The sequence below is a fragment of the Rhipicephalus sanguineus genome, chromosome 9 (genome assembly GCF_013339695.2).
Source record: "Rhipicephalus sanguineus isolate Rsan-2018 chromosome 9, BIME_Rsan_1.4, whole genome shotgun sequence".
Classification (NCBI taxonomy): Eukaryota; Metazoa; Arthropoda; class Arachnida; order Ixodida; family Ixodidae; genus Rhipicephalus; species Rhipicephalus sanguineus.
Window position 1 is genome coordinate 5,839,349 of NC_051184.2, and position 26,169 is coordinate 5,865,517.

The 26,169-nt window shown below is 47.9% G+C and overlaps 1 protein-coding gene across 4 annotated transcripts in view; it reads right to left on the bottom strand.

Annotated features, from left to right (window-relative positions):
• LOC119404495 (uncharacterized) overlaps positions 1 to 26,169 on the bottom strand; it is a 156,706-nt gene that overhangs the window by 6,122 nt on the left and 124,415 nt on the right. For all 4 annotated transcript variants that reach the window (XM_037671016.2, XM_049418900.1, XM_037671011.2 and 1 more), the window contains 2 exons: positions 1,969 to 2,292; positions 384 to 555 (listed from right to left, as the gene is read on the bottom strand). In XM_037671016.2, coding sequence (XP_037526944.1) covers positions 384 to 555; positions 1,969 to 2,256 — 460 coding nt within the window. In that variant the 5' untranslated portion in view covers positions 2,257 to 2,292. The remainder of the gene's footprint in view (positions 1 to 383; positions 556 to 1,968; positions 2,293 to 26,169) is intronic.

The window sequence follows — 26,169 nt, forward strand, 5'->3', positions numbered from 1 at the left end:
CTTTCACAACAACGGGGCCTTTACCTGCACTGAAGCTTTGAAGGCCAGCAGTTTTCCATTGTCCAACAACAACAAAAAAAGCTCCACGTCACAGCGACGGCAGCTGTACCTCTTGAGTGCAGTTTTCTTGTTTTTGTTTTTTGTTTTTTGTTATGTACGCAGATAGAACTAGTTTCGACGAAACTTTTCTTGAAAAGTTTTGAGTGGAACTGTTCAACCCCCCCTTCCCTCCCCGACAATTTTCAATTTTGTATATCTATATATACACCCACACATACAAACGCTCTAACAAACATACATAAAGTTTGTTTAAAGCGCTCCCCCCCTCCCCTCCGAAAAAAATTTCTGGCTACGCCCCTGACGCAATCCATCTATATCCGTACCTTCGTCCTCTTCATCGTCGTCGTCTTCGTCGTCCACGACACTGCGCGCAATGTCCGGGTCGCTGTGTGCCCTTCGTCCCGGTTGCAGCTGCCCTGGCGGGTCGGCCTGCTGCTGCTCAACGTCCGACAGCGAGCGCCGTTGTTGCAGTATGCGCAGCAGATCAGGGTTGTCCTGCGAGTGATGGTAATGCGATAGACTGTAAGAACAATAGACCTGGGCATATAATGGTAAGAAACATCTCCTGTATGGACAGGTAATGGGAACGTAAACTGAAGACATAATCATAATCGTTCACAAGGAAGTTTCACAAGAAAATTTCGACAGCTCATTTATTTTGGTTGGTGGCATAACCGAGATCGAAGCACTGCTTGCACATAAAAAGGGGCCCCATTATAAAGTGCTTAGAAGCCTGCGAAAAACGTCGAGTAAGCCGTTTTGATCCTACAGGCTTCCAAACCAACGTCGAGCGGCGCCACTGCTCTTATCGTAAGTGCGAATATCCACGGCGCGTATCCTTTCGCCACAACACTGCGCCGCCGCTTCCGCGCACGCGCAGACTCTCGGATTTCACGTGTGATGCGTCACAATGTAACTTTTACTGACTGGCAGTGCTCCGGGCCGAACGAGTAGCGCATGCGCGCACGTGTCCTTGCCGCCGCCGCTGCCAAATCCGGCGACAAACCGCCTTCTCCCGCAGCGTCTATCCCCAGTAACGCATAGCTCGGCCGCGCGAGCGTCGCGCCAAAGCTTGAGCTTAAGTTCCCTATAGGCCACAATGTTATACTGTCGCAACCACGTTTACAGAACAAGCATATACGTAATACTGACCCCAGTTATCAGCTGTCGGCGCGGACAGCACAAAGAATGCGGGTTTGGTTACGTCACAGCTCATGGCGATCCAGCATGGTGGTGGCAAGCGTGCCATAAGGACAGGCCGGACACTATCGTTGTCACTCGTTAAACCGTGGCCAAATATGGCTACTCCTTACTAGCGATGAAAAATCTAGTCCGTACTTGCAAAGTGCCTGATCTCATCACGCCACGCCAGCCCGCACCTGGGCTCTCTAGGCTCAATAATGTTATTTCTATCGGTCCAAACTATCACTCATTGTAAACATCCCTAAGTGTAGTCGCCGAAAGAAGGCGCCCTGTGCTTCATACCCCGCGCTTACATGCAGGCGATGTAGCAGCTGATGAGGCGACCTATGTGGCAGTCCGCACCATGGGCGTCGGCAGGGGGGTGCAAAAGAGGCACTTGCCCCCACCGAAGCCACACCAGCGCTTCCCTCCCTCCCCCCAATGCAACACGAATTTGCACCCCCAATGCAAAATACTGCCGAAGCCCATGGTCCGCACCACCAAAGCATGGCTGGTGCAATGGTGGCGCGCGCGACGCAGCGGTAAATGTTCACGTGGTAGAACAATGGGGTCGTGCACACTAACTGCGAGCACTGTCGGATGCGCGTGTGTGCGTTTCTGGAGTGTATCTTCTTTTCTTGTTTTACCTATTATTTGGCTAAGGCGCATTAGATCTGCCCACCCGATACAAAGGACTCAGCCTCACGTAATCATCACCATCGTCACCTGTACATCCGAATTCTGGCTGATGAGGCGTCGGCCACTGATGGTGCCTCCGCTGTGCAGGATGTGCCCGTTCTGCGTGGTCTTGAGCAGACGCACGCCTTCGACCGCCGGCTGGGGCAGCACCCGGTTCCCGGGGCTCGCGAACTTGCCGGCCAGCCGCTTGTGGCCGCGCAGGCCGCCGTTGGCGTTGAGCACACCGCCGTTGGTGCTGCTGCTGCCCCGTGATGAGGACAGCACGGAGGAGTCGCGCGGCCGCTCGTCGGAGGCCTGCGAGTGCGAGTTGCCCATGGCCTTCCCGAAGGCGCTTCCTCAAGCCATCGGAGCCTGCACGGAAAGACGAGCGTGTGAATGTCGAGAACAAGCTTAAATGAAGACGAATATATATACAGTGGCGATTTAGCGGTAAATGCGAGATTAATGCTAATGCTAGCGCTGTTGTTTTTTGAGGACAACTCGCTTTAACGAAGCTTTATGAATTACTCTTATGTGTATGTGTGTATGTTTGTGACTGTACGTAATACTTATGTGCATATGCCATCACATATACAGTACCCAACATCTGGTGTAGCATGCCAGGCGATAAACTAGGCTAACATTTCCGGGGATACCATTAAAAATTGATATATAATACTGTTTAAAAGGGCCCTGCAACATTTTTCCAAGTAACCATCGAATGGCTTCATGAAAGGAGTTTATTGCCTCATGAATCGACGGCCGCAAAAAAAAAAAATTATAATCCGTCCAGTACGAGCGGAGTTACAGAGATTTGTCGCACGCTGTAATTGCTTTCTCTCTTCTCTCGCCTCGACAAGCGCGCTCGAAGCAAGCATTGACACGGGCGAAAGAAGTTACGTCACGCGCACGTCATGATCTTGAGCACTTTTGTTTTCTTCGAACGCACGACTTATCTTAAGTGTGATCGCAGGCAAGTGGCGTCCTCCCGCGGCGGCCTCGGTAAGTATGCAGCTCACGATGCTCAAATCAGCCAATGGCCGTGAATTTGGGTATATGGCGCAGTCATTTGGGTATGTGATATCACTTGTAGAAAGAAGAGGGAACGATTTCTAGCTGACTGAGAATTAGTTGTAAATTCCAGGCCGCGTGCTGCGCTATAATGTTTGGCTCGCGTGTTCTCAGGAGCCTCCACTGCAGATCGGCAGCGTTTTCTGACCATGCTAAAAAAGTGTTGCAGGGCCCCTTTGATATTCTGTCCGTGTCTTTGTTCGCCAGTACGATGTTTCGCAATATTCACCAGAACCAACTAGCCCAGCTGCCAACGCTTAACGAATGCTAAAGCCACTGATAGCCAACATTCGCGAACACTTGCCTCAGTGAGCCAACATTACCCGACAGTGTTGGTGACATGCAGGTAATCAGGTACGCTCCACGAAACCTTTCGTGCTGTTTACATTTTACCCCTTAGTTACAATGTATGCGAAAAGTTATTCGCAGATGTATTCAAGTCATAGCACCTTACACATCAAAGGCGGAGAAGCTCCGTCAAACAACTATCCCACCTTTCGACAAAACTAGGGTTCTCCTTGGCCACTGCGTCTTCCGCCGCGGTGGTGTAGTAGTTACGGTGCTCGGCTGCTGACCCGAAGGTCGCAGGTTCGATACCGGCCGCGGCGGTCGCATTTCGATGGAGGCGAAATGGTAGAGGCCCGTGTAGTGCGATGTCAGTGCACGTTAAAGAACACCACATGGTCAAAATTTCCGGAGTCCTCCACTACGGCGTCCCTCATAATCATATCGTGGTTTTGGGATGTAAAACCACAGATATTATTATTCGTTTGCCGCTGCCTAAAAATTATACAAAGTTTTGCAAGCGCTTCAACTGTAGTCGGCGCGTTTAACTCGCTGTGCCCGAGTCTTTTCCAGATGAGCTCAGAAACTCAGGTTACGCTGTTTCTGCGTGTGTGTGGAGCGGTGGGAAGAGTTGCTGGCCAGCGATAACCTTGATGATCAGATCAGTTTGGTCGACAGGGCACGCAGGGCGGCAACTGCCTGTGGCGTCCTCGACTGATGGCAGCCAGCACTGCTAGATGGTACTTGCGGACCAAGAATCACAAACCCCTTTCTGTTAATAAATGTTTTTCCATCCTTCCTTCCTTCCGTCCCCCTTCATATTCTGTGTTATTTAGCATTGCTTCTTCAAGGCTCAGTTATCGTTGAGTATAAAGGCTCCGTGTTCGGAAGCACGGCCATTGAGAAGGAAGAAAAGAAAAACTTTATTTGGCAAGCTTGGACCTTTGAAGGTCCTGGGCCACCGCACGGCCCTCCCATTACGCGTATGTGTCTAGACCGCACAGGGTCACGGCACTGGCACCATGGCTGTGTGTCAGGATCATGCAACGCGATATGTGTGCGTTCGCAGAAGATGTTACCTGACACGGAGCTTTTTTCTTGCAGCTCCTCATCCATTCTCATATAGCACCTCTCTTATTTCGCGAGAGTACTTCCAGAATGTTCCACCCAAATCTGTTCAGGTGATTTTCTTACACTATATAAACCTTTCCACATTTTTACGCCGCATTTCTCCTCCTGTAAGTCCTGCTACATTGCAAAGAACACCAGCAACGGCGCAGAATCCACGTGGCAAACAAATCTAGGGCAGCGGCTTCGGTATTTATATATGCCAAGACCTCCCCGGTCGGCAATTCGCGATGGCTTGGACACTTATGTAATCCGGTCCATCACGTGAAGATATAGGCGGCCCGGCTTGCAGCGGAGGGCGACGTATAAAAAACATGGGCAAAGAAATGTAGACTTCCGTCTCTCCTCACCGCGCTCCCGATCGGAGGCCCGATAAGCGACGAACTTGAAAAAAAAAAAGAAAACGGGACAAAGCAAGCTTATAGGCCGCGACGCCTGGGGGCGCTGCGCGAAAGATAACGCACAGCGGCGACGCCTAGCGGCATGCAAAGGAATAACCGGGGGGACGCGAGTCGCGTACGAAACAAAACAAAAGAAGAACGCAGAGATCGACCTGGTCACTTAGAAACGACGCGGGGCGACAGCGACTCCTTTCCTTAGCGTCTCTTTGATTTGCTCTTGCGATTCGCGCATACAGACACACGCACGCGACCACGTGCATACGTATGCATCTGAATGCAGGAACGGTTGATCGCGCACGTAGAAGAAACTCCGGTCCAATTGATCTAGACAAGCTGGGCGGCGCGGCTGTTACGTGTTGCTCGAAAAAATGGTGACGGTGTGCTGCTACGTAGTACGTGCATCGCGATAAGAATCGTCCCCGGGCATTTAAAAAAACACTCCAGACCGGTCTGCACAGCCGAAATCTCGCGAGTTATTACGGCCAGGCAAGGAGAAGAGCTAGCTCTCTGGGTTGGTACGGGCCGTAACTGCAGTATACCGAAGAACCTGAATCTTCGTCGTACGGCGTTTTACGCATAAAAAGAAAGCAAACAAGCAAGAAGTATAGCCAAGGAAAGTCTTACGAAACAGCCCGATTCGCTAATTTGCAGAAGTCGATCGCGACAGCGGTTCAGTGGTGGGCCTTATTGTTTGTTAGAACGTCAGTAGGATTGTTTGTTTGGCCTCGGTGGCGCTTGCTTCATTTTGGGTTGTCGATGTTGCGTCTTTAGTGAGTTCGCGCATGTGCCATAATGCGAAAGTCAGGTGGTGTGATAATCGCGGACTTTTTCTATCGCCTTTGGGTGCTAGGCGGCTGAGTCTGCATTGGTGCGTGCAACATTTGCGCCTGCGAGGAGACGCTTGAACACATTCTATGCCACTGCCCATCATACCAAGCTCAACGACGTAGTATGGAAGTCAAGCTCCGTCACCTGGACTCAAGACCGCTGACAGAAAAGAAGATCTTGGGACCTTGGCCTACGGTCTCGCATACGCGCAAGGCCACGAAAGCCCTCTTGTGCTTCTTGAGGACCACCGGACTTCACGAGCGCCTGTGAACTAACAGCGCGAGTTCGTGTTGTGTAGTTCATCCATCCCTTTCTTGCTCTTCTTCCTTCTTCTTTACCCTTTCTTTTCTATTATTTCCCCTTCCCCCACCCCAAGTGCAGGGTAGCCAACCGAGCCAAAGCTTGGTTAACCTCCCTGCCTTTCCTCTTCGTATCTCTCTCTCTCTCTCTATTGGTGCGTGGCCATGATGGGGTGTTTATAGTGAGGCCTCGACACTTTAGTTATCGCGTGGCCGCATGGGCGTCGGCAAGGGGGTGCAAAAGGGGCATTTGCCCCCCCCCCTCCCCTCGTCCCCCGTCACTACGATGCACCACGCGTTTGCAACCCCCAAGACGAAATTCCGCTGATGCCCATGGGTGTGGTATCACGGGTGTGATCACCCTTGCTGGCTGTTGTTATAAATTTTCATTTCGCTTCAATAAACCTCAGTTGAAAGTCGAGCGCCTGTTATGTGCGTCTCTTGTTTGCGTTCCCGTTTCTTTTGCGCTCATTTGTTCCGCATCAAATATGAGCCAACTTGGCCAAACACATGTCTTGCTAGGCCACGTCGACGTACGAGTAGGAAGAGAAAATTTACACCGATAGTCGCCGGCTTAATTCGCATTGCACGGCGCTACCACGATGCGAAGTTCGTGCGTGAAGCGTTGGCGGTTGAGGCGTATACATTGGTGGAGGTGTGAAATGTTCGATCCACGGAGCGACTCGCGATCGAAGCGCGTGATTCCGGGTCTAGAATTTAATAGGCCAAGTCTCGGCAGCCATCTTGGTTTAGACAATGCGTGCCTTTCATTTCGGCGCGCTCGTGCGTAAGACGTGTATTTTTCTTTGTAGTTACTTCTAAGGGCCTTCTGCGACAGACATGTAGTGCACTGTTGTCACGCTGCACTGCAGATCCCCCCCCCTTCCCCCCGCAAAAAAAAAAAAGACGAGAATAAAAAATAACTGGGGCTTTCGCAGTGGTTTTCACGCCTGTCGTTTTCTGCGTTGTCGAACTGAATTACAAGACATAACTGCAAAAAAGGTGTGCGTGAACTTTGAGCCAATAATCATTCGCCTGCGTTGGTTGCCGTGTCCGTAGCCTGTTATACTTCGCAGATTTCCATTGGTCTTGCAAAATCCAGGTAAGCGGCGATTTATATGATGTCGTCCTTTCCTCAGTGCTCGATGGATAATAATTGTTGGGGTTTTACGTTCCAAAACCACGTTATGATTGTGAGGTACGCCGCAGTGGAGGGCTCCTGAGATTTCGACCACCTGCGGGTCCTTTAACGTGCACCTAAATCTAAGCGAACGGGCCTCCAGCATTTTGCCTCCATCGAAATCCGGCCGCCGCGGCCGGGATTCGGATCTTCGGGTCAGCAGTCCAGCACCATAACGACTAGACCACCGCCGCCTGTAGCGTTAAGCACAAATGTTATTGATTGCGCGTATTTCTCGAAGAGGTCTACAGAGGCGTGAACTGTTCGGGGGAATACGCAAGCGATAGAGATAGACTATGCAGCCAGGTGTTCTATCTATGCAGCCAGGTGTCAAATCAGCCGACATTGTTCCACAAGAACTGAAGGCCACTGTTGCGTCTCCATAATTCACGGTTACCATTTGCTAGTCTACTGATGAACAGCTGAAAGAGGGTGGGATTTAACGCCTAATCTTAACGCTTATTAAATCGTAAAAAAAAATCTGGCAAGAAGTCTCAACTGGGGAATTGTCAGGTAGTGAGCACGCGTTACTAGTAATTGCATCACTTAACCAACGCATCACACCAAATTTATTATGTAGTTACTTGTTGCGGGAAGTAGCGAATGAAACCACTTCAGGGACCTCTGAGTCACCTCCGTAGCCCTCCTGTTACCAGTCCAGTATTGCCCGCAGGTCGCGGGATGGAATCCCGGCCGTGACAGCTGCAATTCGATGGAGGCGAAATTCTATAGAGGCCCGTGTGCTTAGATTTACGTGCACGTTAAGAATTTCCGGAGCCCTGCACTACGGCGTCTCTTTGAATCTTATCGTGGTTTTGGAACGTAAAACACCGACAGTTATTACTCTTATTAGTTCAGTATTGCACTATACCTCCATGATAGTCCCATTTGTTGCTCCGTTACGGACGGAGGGAAGAAGGGACACGTCATATTCCGAGGAAGGAAGCCCTAGAATGCTTTAGAATTAAAATGCTACTCGATATCAATGCCTCCTGCGCATCCCTGCGGTTCAGCTTAAGCTATATATTGGCTAGACTTGAAGATCTCGCGTCTAAACAAGGCTGGCGTAAGCGATGGATAACAGATATATATATATATATATATATATATATATATATATATATTGTGCTGTTCACATACGGGCCTTTCGCATATATGCATATGAGAACATGACGCAGGAGCGTCGTTCCTCTGTTTGGTGCAATCTCGTGCCGTCACTAGAACTAAGTGACGGTTGGCCTGATCATGCCTAGGGGGTGAGCCTCCGCTGGAAGCGAGCGAAGCCGACGAGATGAGGCAGTTTCTCGAGGTCACTTGTTAAGTTGTCATCGCGGCTGTCTTGCTCCGTGGCATAAGGCTTCACTCCAGTGCCCTTGCAAACAACGCTGAAGCTACGCGCATAAAGAGTCCGTTTTCATCTCACGCGTGTGTTCTCCAAGTCAATTTGGAATTGGGGGAGAGCTGACCTCGAAATAAGAAGACTCGCCAGGATTATACGAAAGGTCAAGCATTGCTGACCGAGGTTGGCGTTTGGATGAGCACATATATTCCCAAGGAGATGGCGCGAGCAACAAGTCTGCTGCAGAAGTCCAGGTAACGAAGAAGAGAAAAAGAGGACGGCTGGCCGTTCAGTGGATCTAAGTAACGATACTGTACTATCTTGAACCTTATGAAGGAGTGTAGCCGTAATCTAATTTTGAGAGGAAGGGGGAAGTTACATCTCCGTGCGTGCGTATGTGTATGTACGGCTCGCATGCGTGGGTAAAATAAATGCACAAATGAGTAAAAAACACTCCAGGGAGTTAAACAACACTAAATTATCGACCGATACGAGGGGCAACACGGAACTCGGTGTTCGCAATGATTACTCGTGATATGACTGTCCGAACCTTATGCCTGAATATAAATCTCTAACAAGCAGCCTTCCCGTTGAAAACGCTGTACTACAGTCGAACCCGCATATAACGAATTATCGTGTATATCGAATAGTTGTAATATCCTCCTGAATATATTTTCGATAATATTTTACATACCGAATTAACTATATTCCAGATTCGATATATCCAAGGTCCACTGTATTTCAATGCAGATCATGCATGTTCAACCCCTGTGGCCCCTTCAGAGCAACGTGAGTGTTACTTCGCATACTGTGGGGGGAATTGCACGACAAGCTATGAGGCAAATACTGCAAAATGTGAAGCGCCGCGTACGCTGGACGGCTGTCAGAATAATAATTAATAGTTGGTGGGGTTCTACGTCTCAAAACCACGATATGATCATGAGAAATCATATGAGATTATGAGATTGTGCCAGAAATCATGGGGTCTTGTCTCTCGCGCTTCTGGTCTATTTTCGCGTGGTTTAATTTTGCTTCAGCAGAAAGGAAAACCTCAAGCGGCGCCAAATGACCGGTAAGCGTAATGCAGCAACCGGTCCTTACGACAGGCTGTCGCATTACGTTGTCCCCAGCTAAACCGGGCAGCAGATCAACATCTGAAGTTCGGAGAGCCGTGAATGAACTCCCAACAAGACCAACCGCATGCACTGACCTAATCCGAGGAGCCCTTCACGTTTAAAACCCCATCGCGTGCTTCCCGATCATCATATAGCTTATAATGGCTCAAGAATACGCCATAGCCTCCACAAAATCACGCACTGTTCGACTGAAGCGTCGCACGCACCAGATCCCGCGTTATCTCAAACGCGCTGGTGCCGCAAGCCAGTTTCTACGCACTCTGCACCGCGCAACGTCTATCAGAGAAGCTCTCGTCCTATACCAACGCTTGCCCTGCCTGGTTTCTTGGTTGTCTTCGTTTTTATTGCTAGCTTCTTTCTTCGACCAGCGAACCCCCAGCGAAGGTTGAATGCTCTCAGCGGAAGCGTGCTCCTATATAGGGCTTACCCGCGTCGGTAGTCTTTGAAGAGCCGTCATGTCAGGAAAACGGAAACACCATGGAGTTGACCGTCAAGATTCTCTTCTTTTTTTCTTTTTACGCCAGAAAACCAGAACTTATTCATAGAGACTCCGCTTTTAGAACAGACTGTACCAAGTAAACAAGACTTTGTAGAGTTGGGAATGCTGGAGCCACACCCGTTAACACTTTTTGTTGGCCTGCCCTGGTCAAAGCCAGACACAATGTACCCCGCGCGAACAGTGAGCCTTCATCCAATACCAGGCCATTGGGCTGCGACTCTCAGCTCGAAGGACCCAACCATCGAGCTCTGCTGCTGTACACTGCAGCAACCGTTCTTATTATATATTGCACATCTAAGTGCTTGTACAGATGGGTAAATCTCCAGAAAAAAGAAAAGAAAAAAAGAAACTAGACATTACATCGGCTCGCACCCATGATGACACTGCATGTGGGGTTGGCGCTCCACAAAACTCTTGATTATGGTGGTGTTCAGGTGAAACCAAAAAGTGCCTCGGAATCCAAAGCTTACTTCTCATAGAACTTAAAAAGAAAACACGTTCCGAGTGCGTTGCGAGTACTTCTCCTCGGATGATATGACAATTAGTGCTGTAGCAAGTGAATTTCAGTTGCCGAATGTCATTCTACATAGCGTTCTTTGTGTGCCCTCATTAACAGACCGTGCATACTCGAGAAATACACGCACACTATATATCCTTCCATTTCGAAGACGCCCATCTCTCCGAACATTTATAGTGACTCCGCTTACAGCAGACATCCGCGTACAATAAGCATCGTTCGCTGTACAGTATAGTAAATGAGCCGGTTGAGAATACAGTACACGTCGACAGGCATGCAGGGCGGATTTTGGCTCATGCTCTCATCCCCATTGTCATCGCAAATGATGCGTCGAGTGCGCGTATACCCCTAAAAGAAAAAAAAAAGAAAACAGAAAAAGAAGCTGTAGTGGAGAGTCCTGTTTGTCCGGTAAAAAAAAAAAGACAAAACGCTCCGGCGCGGCACAGACAGGCCATTACATCGGCAAAGCTTCTGCAAACACCGTCTCAAAAAAAAAAAAAAAAGCGTGCAGTACTACAGACGCTACAGGTGACGTCAGGCAGTCGATGCGGCTAGCTTCAGTGGCGCGTGAATGCTGCACAGAAGACGCGCTGCAGACGAGTTGAAGGAGAGCGAGGAAGCATCGCGTATTCAAAACTACGGGAAAGCTTACCCATAGTAGAGCCCCTATTACTCTAAATCGCCGTTTTTTATTTTTATTTTTTTTTATCAGCACACGGATGCATACAGCGCCCCATGGTATAGAGTACGCAAAACTCAAAATCATTTGCTCTTCTTCTAAATGCAAAACACAGTTTCTGTCATCTCATAAAAGCGTTTACATCATAGTATGTTCAGTAAGTGCAGTCTTAGGAACAAGTTATCGCTGTTCCATATTACATGCCGCCATGGTGGTACAGTAATCATGGTGCTCGACAGCTGACCTGCAGGTCGCGGGTTCGACCCCAGCCGCGGCGGTCGCATTTCGACGGAGGCGAAATGCTAAAGGACCGGGTACTTAGATTTAGGTGCACGTTAAAGAACACCAGATGGTCAAAAATTCCGGAGCCCTCCACTACGGTGCGCCTCATAATCATACCGTGGTTTTGGTACGTAAAACGCCAACGCCATGTATTATTATGATTCCAAAGCACGGTTTGCGTTATCTCATGAAAGCGTTCCCTTTGTCGCGCTTTCAGTCAATGCAGCTTTAGAGACAAGTTACCGATCTTCCATACTAGATTGTTGTGTCAGTGCGCGTGCGTCAGTGCGTGCGTGTGAGCGCAGCGCAGTGCGGGTGAAAGTGCGCGCACGTGTGACTGGACAGACGTCATCACTATCGCGATTACTGCCCTTATAAAAGGCAGCCAACTCATGTTCTCCGTCACTCTTTCTGTTGACCTGTTTCTGTTAATAAACCCTTGTTACTGTGCAAGCAAAGGTGTTGCGCCATGTCTGCTGAGGTCACAACAGATAGTGCTCCTTGTAATTTTTTTTTTATTTTTTAAACAAACAAACAAAAAAATCTCGTCCCCTGTATCTAAATTTTGCGCCGAGCGAAATTACATCAAATAACAAATGCTCTGTTCGTAACAGTTATCGACGTTCGCCTATCAAAGGCTGTCGGCCATAATCGGCAGCTGGATCAAAAACGTGCGGGTCGTGCAGGCACCCAGTGAACACGCCAGTAGCCGCAGTTTCAGTTCCGTCAGCGTCCGTAAGCCGTAATACAGGGGCAAAAGCTCCTCTAAAAATACCGTATAGTTATTGGTACGGCAATTCTCAACGCGCACGCGCTGCAACAACCACATGTTGCAAGCTCTTACGTCGCAATTTCCGCCTTCAGAGAGCAAACGAGTTGACGACGGAGGGAGGAGCCGGTCGAATAGAAATGAACAAAAGGAAAAGATGAAAGGCGAAAGTCAGGACACATAACGCAGTGAGGGGCTCGGTAGTGTAAATAATGGTCTCGCTGAGAGCAAGCGAACGGCGGGTTGCCCTTTGAGGGATGTACAAGGTCCAACAAGATTGCTCGGGAGGACTAGTGTGCGTGCTTGAAAGGATGCCGCCTGATTGGTGATGGCCGCCATGACCGAGCGCATCTCCCTCCTCGGAGCGGGTGATGAGGTTGTTGGCACTGGGGGCCCGCAAAGCCGCGCGATGAACCGGTGAATCCGTTGGTGATGGGCTCGGGTCGAGCACATCAGTGAGCAAATGCCCCCCCCCCCCCTTCTCTCTCTCTCTCCTAACACCAACCCTCATTTTTTACGGCCTTCTATACCGCAGGACTCGAACGCGGCACGCAACGCGTTATGTTATATGTGTGTGTGTCGTGTTAGAGGCTTTGCCCGGGACCTGCGTGATGTCGATGCGGCTTTGCTAAGGATCGTATAGTTGCGTGCTCGTAGAAGAACAAGAGGAAGAAGATAACAAGAGGCAACAACGACGTTCGCTAAGCAACAGTCGCAGTGCATTCTTTGCAAAATATCAGTTGAACATATAAGCACTAGAGACAGGAAAAATTTTACCCTTCTCGCATCACCATGTTCTACTATTTCGTGCCAGTGACTTCGCATAATCCAGCTCAACGGACTTCGCGGCAAAAAAATTAGTTGAGTAATTTCTTCCAGGATAAACGTACGTATTTTCACTATCGCTTTAAACAACACATAGCATACTATACGTATACTTGCTTATGCTACGTAGTAGCATGCCCATATCTTCTTTAGGAACGTTAGCACTTTTGAACTGTGCATAGACAAGTTGAAAGTGTATTTACTTTTGAATGTTCTTCATGCGATCGTCGAGGTAGTGTGGACTCGACAATTTCGAGGAACAAGAGTTGCCACACGCGAAAAACGTTCGTGGACAGGTGAGTTGTACCAGGGTCCGTCAACACTTTTCTGAAGACAGGTATTAAGACCAGGGTCCTTCACCAGGATCCTTCACCAGGGTAACCAGGTACCAGGGTCCTTAATTACTTCTGTGAAGAAAGGTATTAGGACCAGGATCCTTCACCAGAGCCCTTCATCACGGTCACCAGGTACCAGGGTCCTTTAACACATTGCTGAAGAAAGGTACTAGGACCATGGTCTTTTTCCAGGGTTCTTCAACACTTTTCTGAAGAAAGGTATTAGGACCAGGGTCTTTCACCAGGATCCTTCACCAGGGTAACCAGGCACAAGGGTACTTATTTGCTTTACTGAAAAAAGGTATTAGGACCAGGGTCTTTCGCCAGAGCCCTTCATCACGGTAGCCAGGTACCAGGGCCCTTTAATACATTGCCGAAGAAAGGTATTAGGACCAGGGTCTTTTTTCAGGGTCCTTCAGGGTAACCAGGTACCACGGTCCTTTAATACTTTTCTGAAAAAAAGCTTTAGCACCAGGGTCTTTCACCAGGCTCCTTCACCAGGGTAACCGGGTACCAGGGTCCTTTAATACTTTTCTGAAGAAGGCTCTAGTACCAGTGTCTTTCACCAGGCTCCTTCACCAGGGTGACCAGGTACCAGGGACCTTCAATACTTTTCTGAAGAAAAGCATCGAAGGTCCCTGCTAGTACTGAGAGCCCATGCGGGGCGCACTGCGAAACGGCGGCGAACGATCACGACTACGTCGCTTCGGCCGTTGCGCCGCTGAAGTACGTGTTCTCCAGCGTTTAACGAGGCATTCGAAAGCTACAGCCGGGCGCTGCTAGCGGGGAAGTCGAAGAGCGCACCAAGCCAGGTACGATGAACTGCCGCGCTCCGGTGGAGGACGGGAAGGGGTGTGAGGGAGGGGTAAAAGAATTCCGGGGAGAAGGAGAGAACGGGGGTGCTTGGTTCTTGAGGTGGACCTGTCGGAAGCGGCACCCCACTGCGCTCCACGCCGAACGCTCCGGTCGTAACGGGACGCAAGAAGGAGAGCTTCCTCGTAGTGCACGACTCTTTAGGACAGTCTTGTTTCACCGCTTTTCTTTTCTTCTTGTTGGGCGTTCGTTTGTCTCGCTTTGTTCTTGCTTTCTCGCTCCTTAATTTTTTCTTTCCTGTTCTTGCTTCGCTGGCCTCGCGATGATGATCGGCCGGTTTGGTGGCGTCGCAGGTTCGGCCGACTGTTCTCGCTAAAGCAGGTGCACGCGCATTGCGAAAGCCAGTGGGAGGCCTTCCCAACGACCCAAGACGTGTGCGCGGCTATAGCACAGCGCTTGAGAGTCAACAGTGCATGTACGACTGAACTGCGCTAATCGATGTGAAAGTTGCGGAAGCGCTAATCTATGCACATAGTATAAGGGCACGCACGGAGCAGGAACGATCGAAAAACAATTGGTACACAACTCAATCATTGGACTGTTGCTGAATGAAGACAATCTTGCTGTTGTAACAGCAGATAGCCGACATTAGGCAGCGCTGTCAGTATGCGGGTAAGTACGGTAGCCGGCCATGGAAGGCCCTCTACTCGAGAAAAGTTCAAATATGTTAGTAATCGTCAACATACCCCGGGAACACATTGCCTTCAAAAACTGGGCAACATAAATATACGCGCTTGGTTTGTGCTTCGCTTTATTTCCGGCGTGAATCATGTAGGCATTTTTTATTCATTGGTGCGATTTCCCGGCCAAATTACTCAGAAACTGAGGTACGTCATAGTGGATGGATGGATGAATTGATCAGACGGTATTAAATTATAGTAGTGGTGGAGCCCCTGGACATCCAGGAGCCTCCAGGCCGACAACTGCAGGCAGCCCCGGTCCGCCAGTCGAAGCTGATCACCCGAGCATATTAGTACAGTACACCGAATACTCTAAATGCCTTCGTTTTTTGTGAACCCGAACTACAGTAGTGTTCCCTTGGCAGTACGAACACCGTGTGTCAGGGAACAGCTTACCGCTCTTTCATACTAGAGTACTCTAATGAAAAAATCCGTAAAACAGGGGGTGGATGCTCGAGCCAACGTTTCGACAAGTGGACTTGTCTTCTTCAAGGCTGGAACTGATTTCCTTAGCTATCGTGTGTATATGCTTCGTGCCCTCTCCAAAAGAGGGGAGAAGGGGTGGGGGGGGGAGAGGCCACCGCGACGATTGGGTGAGTCAGAGGGACGAAAAAAAAAAAAAAAAAAAAAAAAAAAAAAAAAAAAAAAAAAAAAAAAAAAGGGGGGGGGGGGGGAGGACGGGAGGGTGTACGTTTCACTGAATGGTTGTCAATGGAAGCACGTGGCATTTTAACAATAGTAGGTTCGAAAGCTTAGAAGAAGGGATTAACTCTCATTCGTTTTCGTTGTGTATGTACCATATCGAATCGATTCGAGAGCCCCCTTAGACACGTTAATGCCTGCTGGCTGGAGTGTATTGAACTTGTGAATAAGGTATGACTCTGTATATTTTCTGTCTCTTGGGGACCGGAAGTTTGACTGAAGTATGTAAAGTTTGAGATCTTCGAAGTTGTGACCTGCTACATTAAAATGCTGTGCCACTGCTTTGGGTAACTTTTTCGCTGTGTCCGCGCGATGCCCGTTTAATCTAACATTAACAGGTTGTCCCGTTTCGCCAATGTACCGTTTTTGACAATATGAACATTCGATCATGTAGATAACGTTTGAACTAGTGCAGGTGAAACTAGATTTTATATGATGGACGTAATCACTTCCGGTGCTTTTAACTATAACGTCATCTTGAAGGTGCTTACAAGTCTTACATCTTGGACGAGAACACGGTGTTATGTGGGCAGTAGAATGAGGGTTTACTTTTGCGTGCACTAACATGTCCTTAAAATTTTTATTGCGGCGATACACGACCTTTGGTACTCCGGGAAACGCTTTTCTAAGGCGCTCGTTGCTTGCCAGTATTGGGTAATACTTACGGAGGATATTATTTATGTTTGGTAGCGCATTTGAGTATTTGGTTATAAATGCTGGCGGCTGGTTAGGCTGTGCTACGGGGGCCCTTTGAGCTAGTGATGATTTTCTATCTAGTTGACAGGCTTCGTTGAAGACCTTGTTTAGAGCATCATGCGGGTAATTTCTTTTAACTAATGTTTCCTTTAGGTTGCTTAAGTGGTGAACGTAGTCGTTGTCATCGCTACAGATCCTTCTTATACGCCGCGCCTGTCCTACAAATATCCCTTGTTTGCAGTGTCGCGGGTGATGACTAGTGTAATCTAGGTATTGCTGGCTGTCTGTTGGTTTTCTGTAAAGCGTCGTCTTTAATTTTCCTGCTTCAATAGATACCGTCGTGTCTAGGAAGTTAATTTCACTGGGGGAATGGTGCATGGTGAATTTAATACTAGAGTGAAACTTGTTACAGTGGTCAATGAATGCGTTTAGTGTACTTACGCCATGTTCCCATATGATAAATATGTCGTCTATGTAACGGAGATAGGTGGAAGGCTTCACTGGACATGACTCCAACAGCTCCGATTCTAAGTGTCCCATAAAAATGTTGGCGTATGTTGGCGCAAAAGGGGTTCCCATGCTAGTGCCGAAAGTTTGCAGGTAGTAGGACGAATCAAATTCAAAATAATTTAGCGTCAGGACTAGTTTAAGTAACGATAGGTAAACTTCAGCATTATGTGCTTGCTTGCTTTCTATGAGTGATTTTGAGACCGCTTCAATCCCTTCATCGATAGGTATATTCGTATACAAGGAGCAGACATCTAAAGTTACCAGAATGGCCTGATCCGAGAGTGTTTGTGTTTCGTTAATAGAATCTATTATTCGAAGGAAATGAGGTGTATCTTGAACAAAAGACGGTAGGTTAGATGGTATTTTAGATAAATGATGATTTAGAAATGTTGATAGCGACTCAGTAGGTGTATTGTTGTTAGATACTATAGGCCTGCCCGGGATTTGTGCGATAAGCAGTTCATCTATGGACACCTTATGGATCTTCGGAAGAAGGTAGAAGCGGCCTGCTTGCTTGTTTTTAGGCATCAGGAAGCGGTGCTCAGAGTGTGTGATTAATTCCCTAGCTAGAAAATCCGTGATCGTATGTTGTATGCTATTACTATATTCTTGAGTCGGGTCCGTGGCTAATTTTCGATAGTGCGTATTGTTGCTGAGTTGTCTGATAGCTTCGTTTTTATATTTTTCTATAGGCCAGATTACTATACTACCTCCTTTATCCGCTGGTTTTATCACAATGTCTTTTCTGTTTGAAAGTTGTTTCAAGACCTCCTGTTCTGCGTAAGTTAAGTTCTTCGGCTTAACTCTTCGGCTTCTGCGTAAGTTAAGTTCTTCGGCTTAACTTAACTTACGCAGAACAGGAGGTCTTGAAACAACTTTCAAACAGAAAAGACATTGTGATAAAACCAGCGGATAAAGGAGGTAGTATAGTAATCTGGCCTATAGAAAAATATAAAAACGAAGCTATCAGACAACTCAGCAACAATACGCACTATCGAAAATTAGCCACGGACCCGACTCAAGAATATAGTAATAGCATACAACATACGATCACGGATTTTCTAGCTAGGGAATTAATCACACACTCTGAGCACCGCTTCCTGATGCCTAAAAACAAGCAAGCAGGCCGCTTCTACCTTCTTCCGAAGATCCATAAGGTGTCCATAGATGAACTGCTTATCGCACAAATCCCGGGCAGGCCTATAGTATCTAACAACAATACACCTACTGAGTCGCTATCAACATTTCTAAATCATCATTTATCTAAAATACCATCTAACCTACCGTCTTTTGTTCAAGATACACCTCATTTCCTTCGAATAATAGATTCTATTAACGAAACACAAACACTCTCGGATCAGGCCATTCTGGTAACTTTAGATGTCTGCTCCTTGTATACGAATATACCTATCGATGAAGGGATTGAAGCGGTCTCAAAATCACTCATAGAAAGCAAGCAAGCACATAATGCTGAAGTTTACCTATCGTTACTTAAACTAGTCCTGACGCTAAATTATTTTGAATTTGATTCGTCCTACTACCTGCAAACTTTCGGCACTAGCATGGGAACCCCTTTTGCGCCAACATACGCCAACATTTTTATGGGACACTTAGAATCGGAGCTGTTGGAGTCATGTCCAGTGAAGCCTTCCACCTATCTCCGTTACATAGACGACATATTTATCATATGGGAACATGGCGTAAGTACACTAAACGCATTCATTGACCACTGTAACAAGTTTCACTCTAGTATTAAATTCACCATGCACCATTCCCCCAGTGAAATTAACTTCCTAGACACGACGGTATCTATTGAAGCAGGAAAATTAAAGACGACGCTTTACAGAAAACCAACAGACAGCCAGCAATACCTAGATTACACTAGTCATCACCCGCGACACTGCAAACAAGGGATATTTGTAGGACAGGCGCGGCGTATAAGAAGGATCTGTAGCGATGACAACGACTACGTTCACCACTTAAGCAACCTAAAGGAAACATTAGTTAAAAGAAATTACCCGCATGATGCTCTAAACAAGGTCTTCAACGAAGCCTGTCAACTAGATAGAAAATCATCACTAGCTCAAAGGGCCCCCGTAGCACAGCCTAACCAGCCGCCAGCATTTATAACCAAATACTCAAATGCGCTACCAAACATAAATAATATCCTCCGTAAGTATTACCCAATACTGGCAAGCAACGAGCGCCTTAGAAAAGCGTTTCCCGGAGTACCAAAGGTCGTGTATCGCCGCAATAAAAATTTTAAGGACATGTTAGTGCACGCAAAAGTAAACCCTCATTCTACTGCCCACATAACACCGTGTTCTCGTCCAAGATGCAAGACTTGTAAGCACCTTCAAGATGACGTTATAGTTAAAAGCACCGGAAGTGATTACGTCCATCATATAAAATCTAGTTTCACCTGCACTAGTTCAAACGTTATCTACATGATCGAATGTTCATATTGTCAAAAACGGTACATTGGCGAAACGGGACAACCTGTTAATGTTAGATTAAACGGGCATCGCGCGGACACAGCGAAAAAGTTACCCAAAGCAGTGGCACAGCATTTTAATGTAGCAGGTCACAACTTCGAAGATCTCAAACTTTACATACTTCAGTCAAACTTCCGGTCCCCAAGAGACAGAAAATATACAGAGTCATACCTTATTCACAAGTTCAATACACTCCAGCCAGCAGGCATTAACGTGTCTAAGGGGGCTCTCGAATCGATTCGATATGGTACATACACAACGAAAACGAATGAGAGTTAATCCCTTCTTCTAAGCTTTCGAACCTACTATTGTTAAAATGCCACGTGCTTCCATTGACAACCATTCAGTGAAACGTACACCCTCCCGTCCTCCCCCCCCCCTTTTTTTTTTTTTTTTTTTTTTTTTTTTTTTTTTTCGTCCCTCTGACTCACCCAATCGTCGCGGTGGCCTCTCCCCCCCCCACCCCTTCTCCCCTCTTTTGGAGAGGGCACGAAGCATATACACACGATAGCTAAGGAAATCAGTTCCAGCCTTGAAGAAGACAAGTCCACTTGTCGAAACGTTGGCTCGAGCATCCACCCCCTGTTTTACGGATTTTTTCATCGCAGCTTCCATCTTCCACTTCCTGCCGTTTTTTAGAGTACTCTAAATCATTTATATAATTTTTTTTCTAAACATACAACGAAAACGCAGAAACGCTCAAAGTTCTGTTCGGAACGTGTATCACACGCGTACGGACCTTGACTTGACGTTTCCTTGACTGCGGAACTCAGGAGAACATGACCTCGTCAATGGCAGCAGAAAAAAAAAAATTGAAACTTCAGACGTGCCTGCCGCTCCACGGTCAAGCAACGAGAGTGACCTTTTTAGCGAACACGACGGCAACTGTCAGTCGCTCCCGAGATTTCCTCCTGACAGTGCGAAAAGGAAATCGACAAATATGACGTCCGGAAACGGCCGAAGGCGAACAAGGAAGTGTGAAGGGTGAAACAAACGAACGAAACGAAAAAAAAAAAAACTCAGGGACAACCAACTCGGGCTGTTGTTTACGTTTACGAGAGAGCATAATCGGATTCATACTGAATGAAAGAGAATGTTGCTGTTATTTCAGCCTTCATTAGCCAATGCAAGACACACCATGGTTAGCCGACATTAGCCATAATAAGCTTTCGTCCTGCAGAGGCCTTCGTTCTCAGTGGACACAAGACAGGCTGATGATGATTATTATTACGTTGATGATGATAGTCCAACATAAGCGATCGCTAGCCAGTGCTGGTAGCGTGCGAGTAAATACGGTGTACCAAACACCACCGCTCGCCGTTCTCCGTTCACAAATCGCACTGATGGAGGGCTGGGGAGGGAGGGAGGAAGGGGGGGGGAGGATACACTAAGATGTGCTCCCACATATAAAAATGATTCGAAATGTCAAACCGCGCGACCTTTCGGACCCGTTGGCGGGGGTCAACGATCGTCTAGGAGAAAGTCTCCAGACGACGACGTACGCCTTTCGGTGAAGGAAATAGACGACACGGAAGAAGATGAAGAAGAAGCCAAGAGCAAGGATGCCGTTGAGGACAAGGAAATGGACCGATATACGGAGGAGTCGGCCCGCTGAAATAGACAAAACTCGGCAGGTGCAGCGGCCGCTTTTGATACAACGTGTACACTGAGACGAACTGTCCGCAGACGTTTATTCCTCGCTCTTCATCTGTCAATCAAACGTACACGGCTATAACTTTCCGTCTTCGCTCTCTTTTAGCACTGCAGGTGCCAGATTTCAGACGATGAGCAAGACTTTCCTCGAACAGACAGCTACACCGCGTACACACACGTCAGGCGGAGCAAAATAACACGCGCCACCCCTCCTAAGCCATAAACAAATGAAACAGCGTGGGCTCACGAATGAAATTTCGTGACCCTCCCGAAAGCTGCGGTAACGAGATAGCGTTCGTCCTAAATAAATCAATTGCAGGGTACCGCCTACGTTGCTCACGTCCCAATATCGCTGACAACCATGCACCTAGATTTTATCAATGGGAACGAGCCAGTAATTGGCGAGGCGATATGACAAGGTTTGCTAAGACTAAAATAAAGCATCGAATAAATAAACATTAAATGATCGAATAGACTTGGTGCCCTCTTAGATGACATATGGTTCCGAGGTCGTCACATTCCTTCTAGCGTGCCATCGTAGCATGCAGAGCAAATGCTGATGTCAACACAAGACTTTCAAAACAATTTCAACGAATACACCGTAATGGATGCCTAACAGCTTTCGCCCTTAAGTCGTCTTAGTATTACTTAAGGGGTTAGTTATTCTCATCTCGGCGGGGAACAGCTGTACACACAGAAACCTGAATGAGTCGGGGAAATCAAATAAATCGGTCCGCACAATGTGTACGATCCCGCGCACTACCGCGGCATTTAAATACAAACAACCGCGGGCGCGCGATCCCCGGCACGATTTTCTTTCGCCATGCATGCGCGCGTTTGATTGCGCTATCACGTTCGCTCGTCGTCATTGCCTTAGAGGGGCTCGCAGAGACAATAATTGCGCGCTCGCGTGCGCATAATCTTCGGCCTGTGCCGCTCTGCGCACACGGTGACGTCACAACGCGATCCAGAGGAGCAGTCAGGCGGGCCAGCGGCGAGCGCAATGGGGTCAGGGACGCCCTGTCAACTGGGCCGAGTACGGATGCTGCTGCGCGTGAAACAACGCGCGTTTCGAATGAGCCCGCATTCCGTCGCTCACGGTATGTACGCACGCGGCTGGCGACTCGCGAAGAGTGCGCATGCGTTGTCGGGTATTACGCGTAAACCCTTAGCGGGTCACTCGCCGCCCGACTTCATATATATTAACCTTAATTATGATTGCGTAGATTATAGATGAGGCTTACCGACTCCCGATATCGAAGCACGTCTCGATAAATCAAGGGATTCGAACAGCCATGCCAGCCCAGAACGATGGCCATCAGGGGCGTAGTCACAAATCTTTTTCGAGGAGCCGGGGGGGGGGGGGGGGGGGGTCGGAGGCTCAACTTACCCTTTATGTATGTTCGTATGTTCGTGCGTACGTTTGTATGTGTCCGTCTCTCTCTCTCTCTCTCTATATATATATATATATATATATATATATATATATATATATATATATATATATATATATATATATATATATATAGAAAGAGAGAGAGAAGCACAACGGCGGAAAAGAAAGAAGGCACGAAAACTTATCTGCGCATGCCCATGCAATAGACGAACCTATCAATCCGGCACGCGTGGGGGTCTACGCGGAACAGAAGATAACTGTTAAGGCATTTGATTTCATCTTTATGCAAGTTAATCGACGGTTTGGCTCACGCATGCGTGCCGGATTGATAGGTTCGTCTATTGCATGGGCATGCGCAAATAAGTTTTCGTGTCTTCTTTCTTTTCCGCCGTTGTGCGTCTCTTCAGTTGTTAGTCGGCGTTTGTGGTGTCCTGACTTCGTTCTTGTATCCGCTTTTGCACGCCATGTCTTTTTCGAATTATTAGAAATGTGTTGGTAAGCAATTAATTCAATGTTTTGTTTGATACTGCTTTCCAGTGAGTACACTATAAAGACTGGACAGTGATCACTAATATCCCTAGAAATCTTACCCCAGTATACACAGACGTTTCTATATTTGTAATGAGAAGGTCGAGGGCAGATGAGGTCGACTGAGTAACCCTCGTTGCTGTAGTGATCAGGTTGGTAAAGCCAGGCGATAGTAGGAGACTGTTTAAATCACGCACATGCTTGTTGTCGTCTAAAATATTTATGTTGAAATCGCCTCCACACACTAAATGAATATTATTGAATGAGCAGTATTCTAGAAGCTTACCAAAACAATTAAAAAAAAAGTCTCGATACTTCCGCTCGGAGGGCGTTATATTACTGATAAGACCCCTTTCTTGCCCTTGACAGTTAACATCACGCAGTCAAGACATATGAATGTAAGTTCCGGCATCAATTCGTAATGGCAATTATTTTTGGTATAAAGAGTGACATCGCGCCCTCGCCTATTCTCATGGTTTATGTAAAATGACGTATAACCATCCAGTCCGACTACATCGCAGCTATGTTGAAACCAAGTTTCAGATATCACGATGACCTCGAACAGGAAAGAGAAGAGGTTGAGAAGACGAGATACTGTCACTTTTGTAAACATTAAAATGCAGAATAGAGGTAAGCTTGGTATCTCGCAGATGAACGCTTCGTGGTAGAGCAAAATCAAAATATTCCATTTTGAATAAAAAGGGCCAAATCTAACGATGTTTGAAAGGTCTTTGTCATGCTCTATTCTTGCAATCCCCCGCAGGGGCGTCTGCGCAAGTAGGCGTTTGGTGTGTAGCGACACCACGGACCCGAGCTAAAGGGGGGTTACGACCCCTCCCACGCCTAGCCGTGCGTGGCTTTGCCGTGTCCGGGGAAAAGGGGATCCTGGGGGTTGAGCCGAAGCCGGGTGATTGGACCTTTAAGGCCCCCCGGCAGAGGCAACACACCCCTTTGGCCCCGGCTTCACGTAGACGGCACCCCTGGGCTGACCCACCCAGGGGAAATCGGCAGTCGCCTTTTCCTGTCTCTCTCTCTCCCCTCACATCTTCGTCTTTCTCTCTCACTTTGCATCTTTTCTGTCCTCTCCTCTCTTCCATTTACTTCCACTTTTCCTGGCGGCGAGGGTTAACCTTGTGTGTGTGCCCTCTCTTGGGCACATTATATTTGGTTATAGTGGCTGTGTACAGCTGGCGTTGGCATGCCTTATATAAACATAAGTGCTGTCGCGTCCCCATGTTGGGCTCCATGGTGGGCGGCTGGCATGGCTGCCGAAAATACACTTATCTTATGGCCTCCACTTCCTTTCCCAGACCCAATGATCGTCCTCGCACAAAGAGGGGACGCACCGAAGATACAGTCAACCTATTCTTAAAGCCAAATGAAATTTTCCCGCGATTCCACGTCATCCACTGTGAAACACTCGATAAGAATGCCAGATCAATCTCTCCCTTCGTTGTGTCAAAATGCCTTACTGAAACTTTGGGCCATGGTTACCAAGCAACTAGAATGGCTAGCGGAGACCTTCTCCTTGAAGTCCAAAGCAAAACCCAATACGAAAAACTGTCTAAACTTGTTTCTTTGGGAAACACACCTGTCTCAATCACCCAGCATCGTTTTCTCAACAGCTCGCGAGGTGTGGTATCAGATCAAGACCTTCTCGACCTGACAGAAGCGGAGCTCCTCGAGGGCTGGAGTGAACAACATGTGATAAATGTCCAGCGGATCAAAATCAGGCGCGACGACAAAGAAATCTTGACAAAGCACCTAATCCTCACATTTGGCACAAGCACCCTACCAGAACATGTCGCAACAGGATACTTGAAACTTAAGGTCAGACCCTACATCCCCAACCCGCGCCGTTGCTTTAAGTGCCAGCGTTTCGGTCACGGCTCTCAGAGTTGCCGTGGCCGTCAAACCTGTGCCAAGTGCAGTTCACACGAACACCCTGCTGACAACTGTGTCGAAACCCCACACTGCGCAAACTGCGACGGTGGGCACCCCGCCTACTCTCGCACATGTCCTTCGTGGAAAAAGGAAAAGGAAATAATCACACTCAAGGTCACAGAAAACATATCTTTTAGGGAGGCGCGCAAACGCCTTTCTTTTGCACAGGGTCCTACATTCGCGGACGTGGCACGCAAGGGGGCAGTGCCACAAAGGTTCGCGGCGGCCGCGCGTACCACGCACAGTGGACGGGCGGTAGCGCCATCCGCCCCCTCAGCGGAAGCAGCCCATGCTGCTCCGCAACCAAAGGGCACGCAGGCCTCTGGATCTGCAGGCCCAGGGCCTTCTGCTCAGGCAGAAAGCCTCAAACCTCTGACACCCGTGCGCGTAAGCCGCGAGCGGGCATCCAGCGCCGCTGCCGAGGCGATGGAAACAACGGCAAGCCCAACGGCGTCTCAAGCGCCGAAGGAACGGCGTAGCTCCTTGGAGCGCGCCAAAAAAGAAAAAGCCCGCATCACAGGGCCTGGAAAGGGCTCTGTGACTTAAGGCAATAGTTCTTCCAGTACACACAGCACTAACTTACACTCAAAATGGACACACAAATTATACAATGGAACGTTAGAGGTCTTCTAAGAAACCTTGACGATATCCAAGAGTTGCTACACGAACACTCGCCAAAAGTGCTGTGTGTACAAGAAACACACCTAAAAGCTAAGAACACCAATTTCCTACGCCACCATCTTATATTTCGAAATGACCGGGATGATGCTGTAGCGTCATCTGGTGGCGTAGCCATTATAGTTAATGAAGGAGTAGCATGCACACGTTTACCACTACAAACGTCCCTCGAGGCAGTGGCTGTTCGAGCGGTTCTTTTGAACAAACTCGTCACCATATGCTCTATCTACATACCTCCACACTACACTGTAAACCACTTTACACCCGTATGGGTGTAACTTGGTGTCTATAACTCACACCCCTACACCCCAAAAAATAGGTGTACCAAGCAGGATTACACCTATACAATGGGTGTAATTTCAAACTTTCACCCAATGGGTGTGGTTGGGTGTAAAAGCATATTACACCCAAATGAAAAAAAGGGTGTAGGGTGTAAAAGCACATTACACCCAAACGAGAAAAAGGGCGTTAGGGTGTTTATGCACAATTACACCCAAACACCCAGGCAAAAATTTCCATAA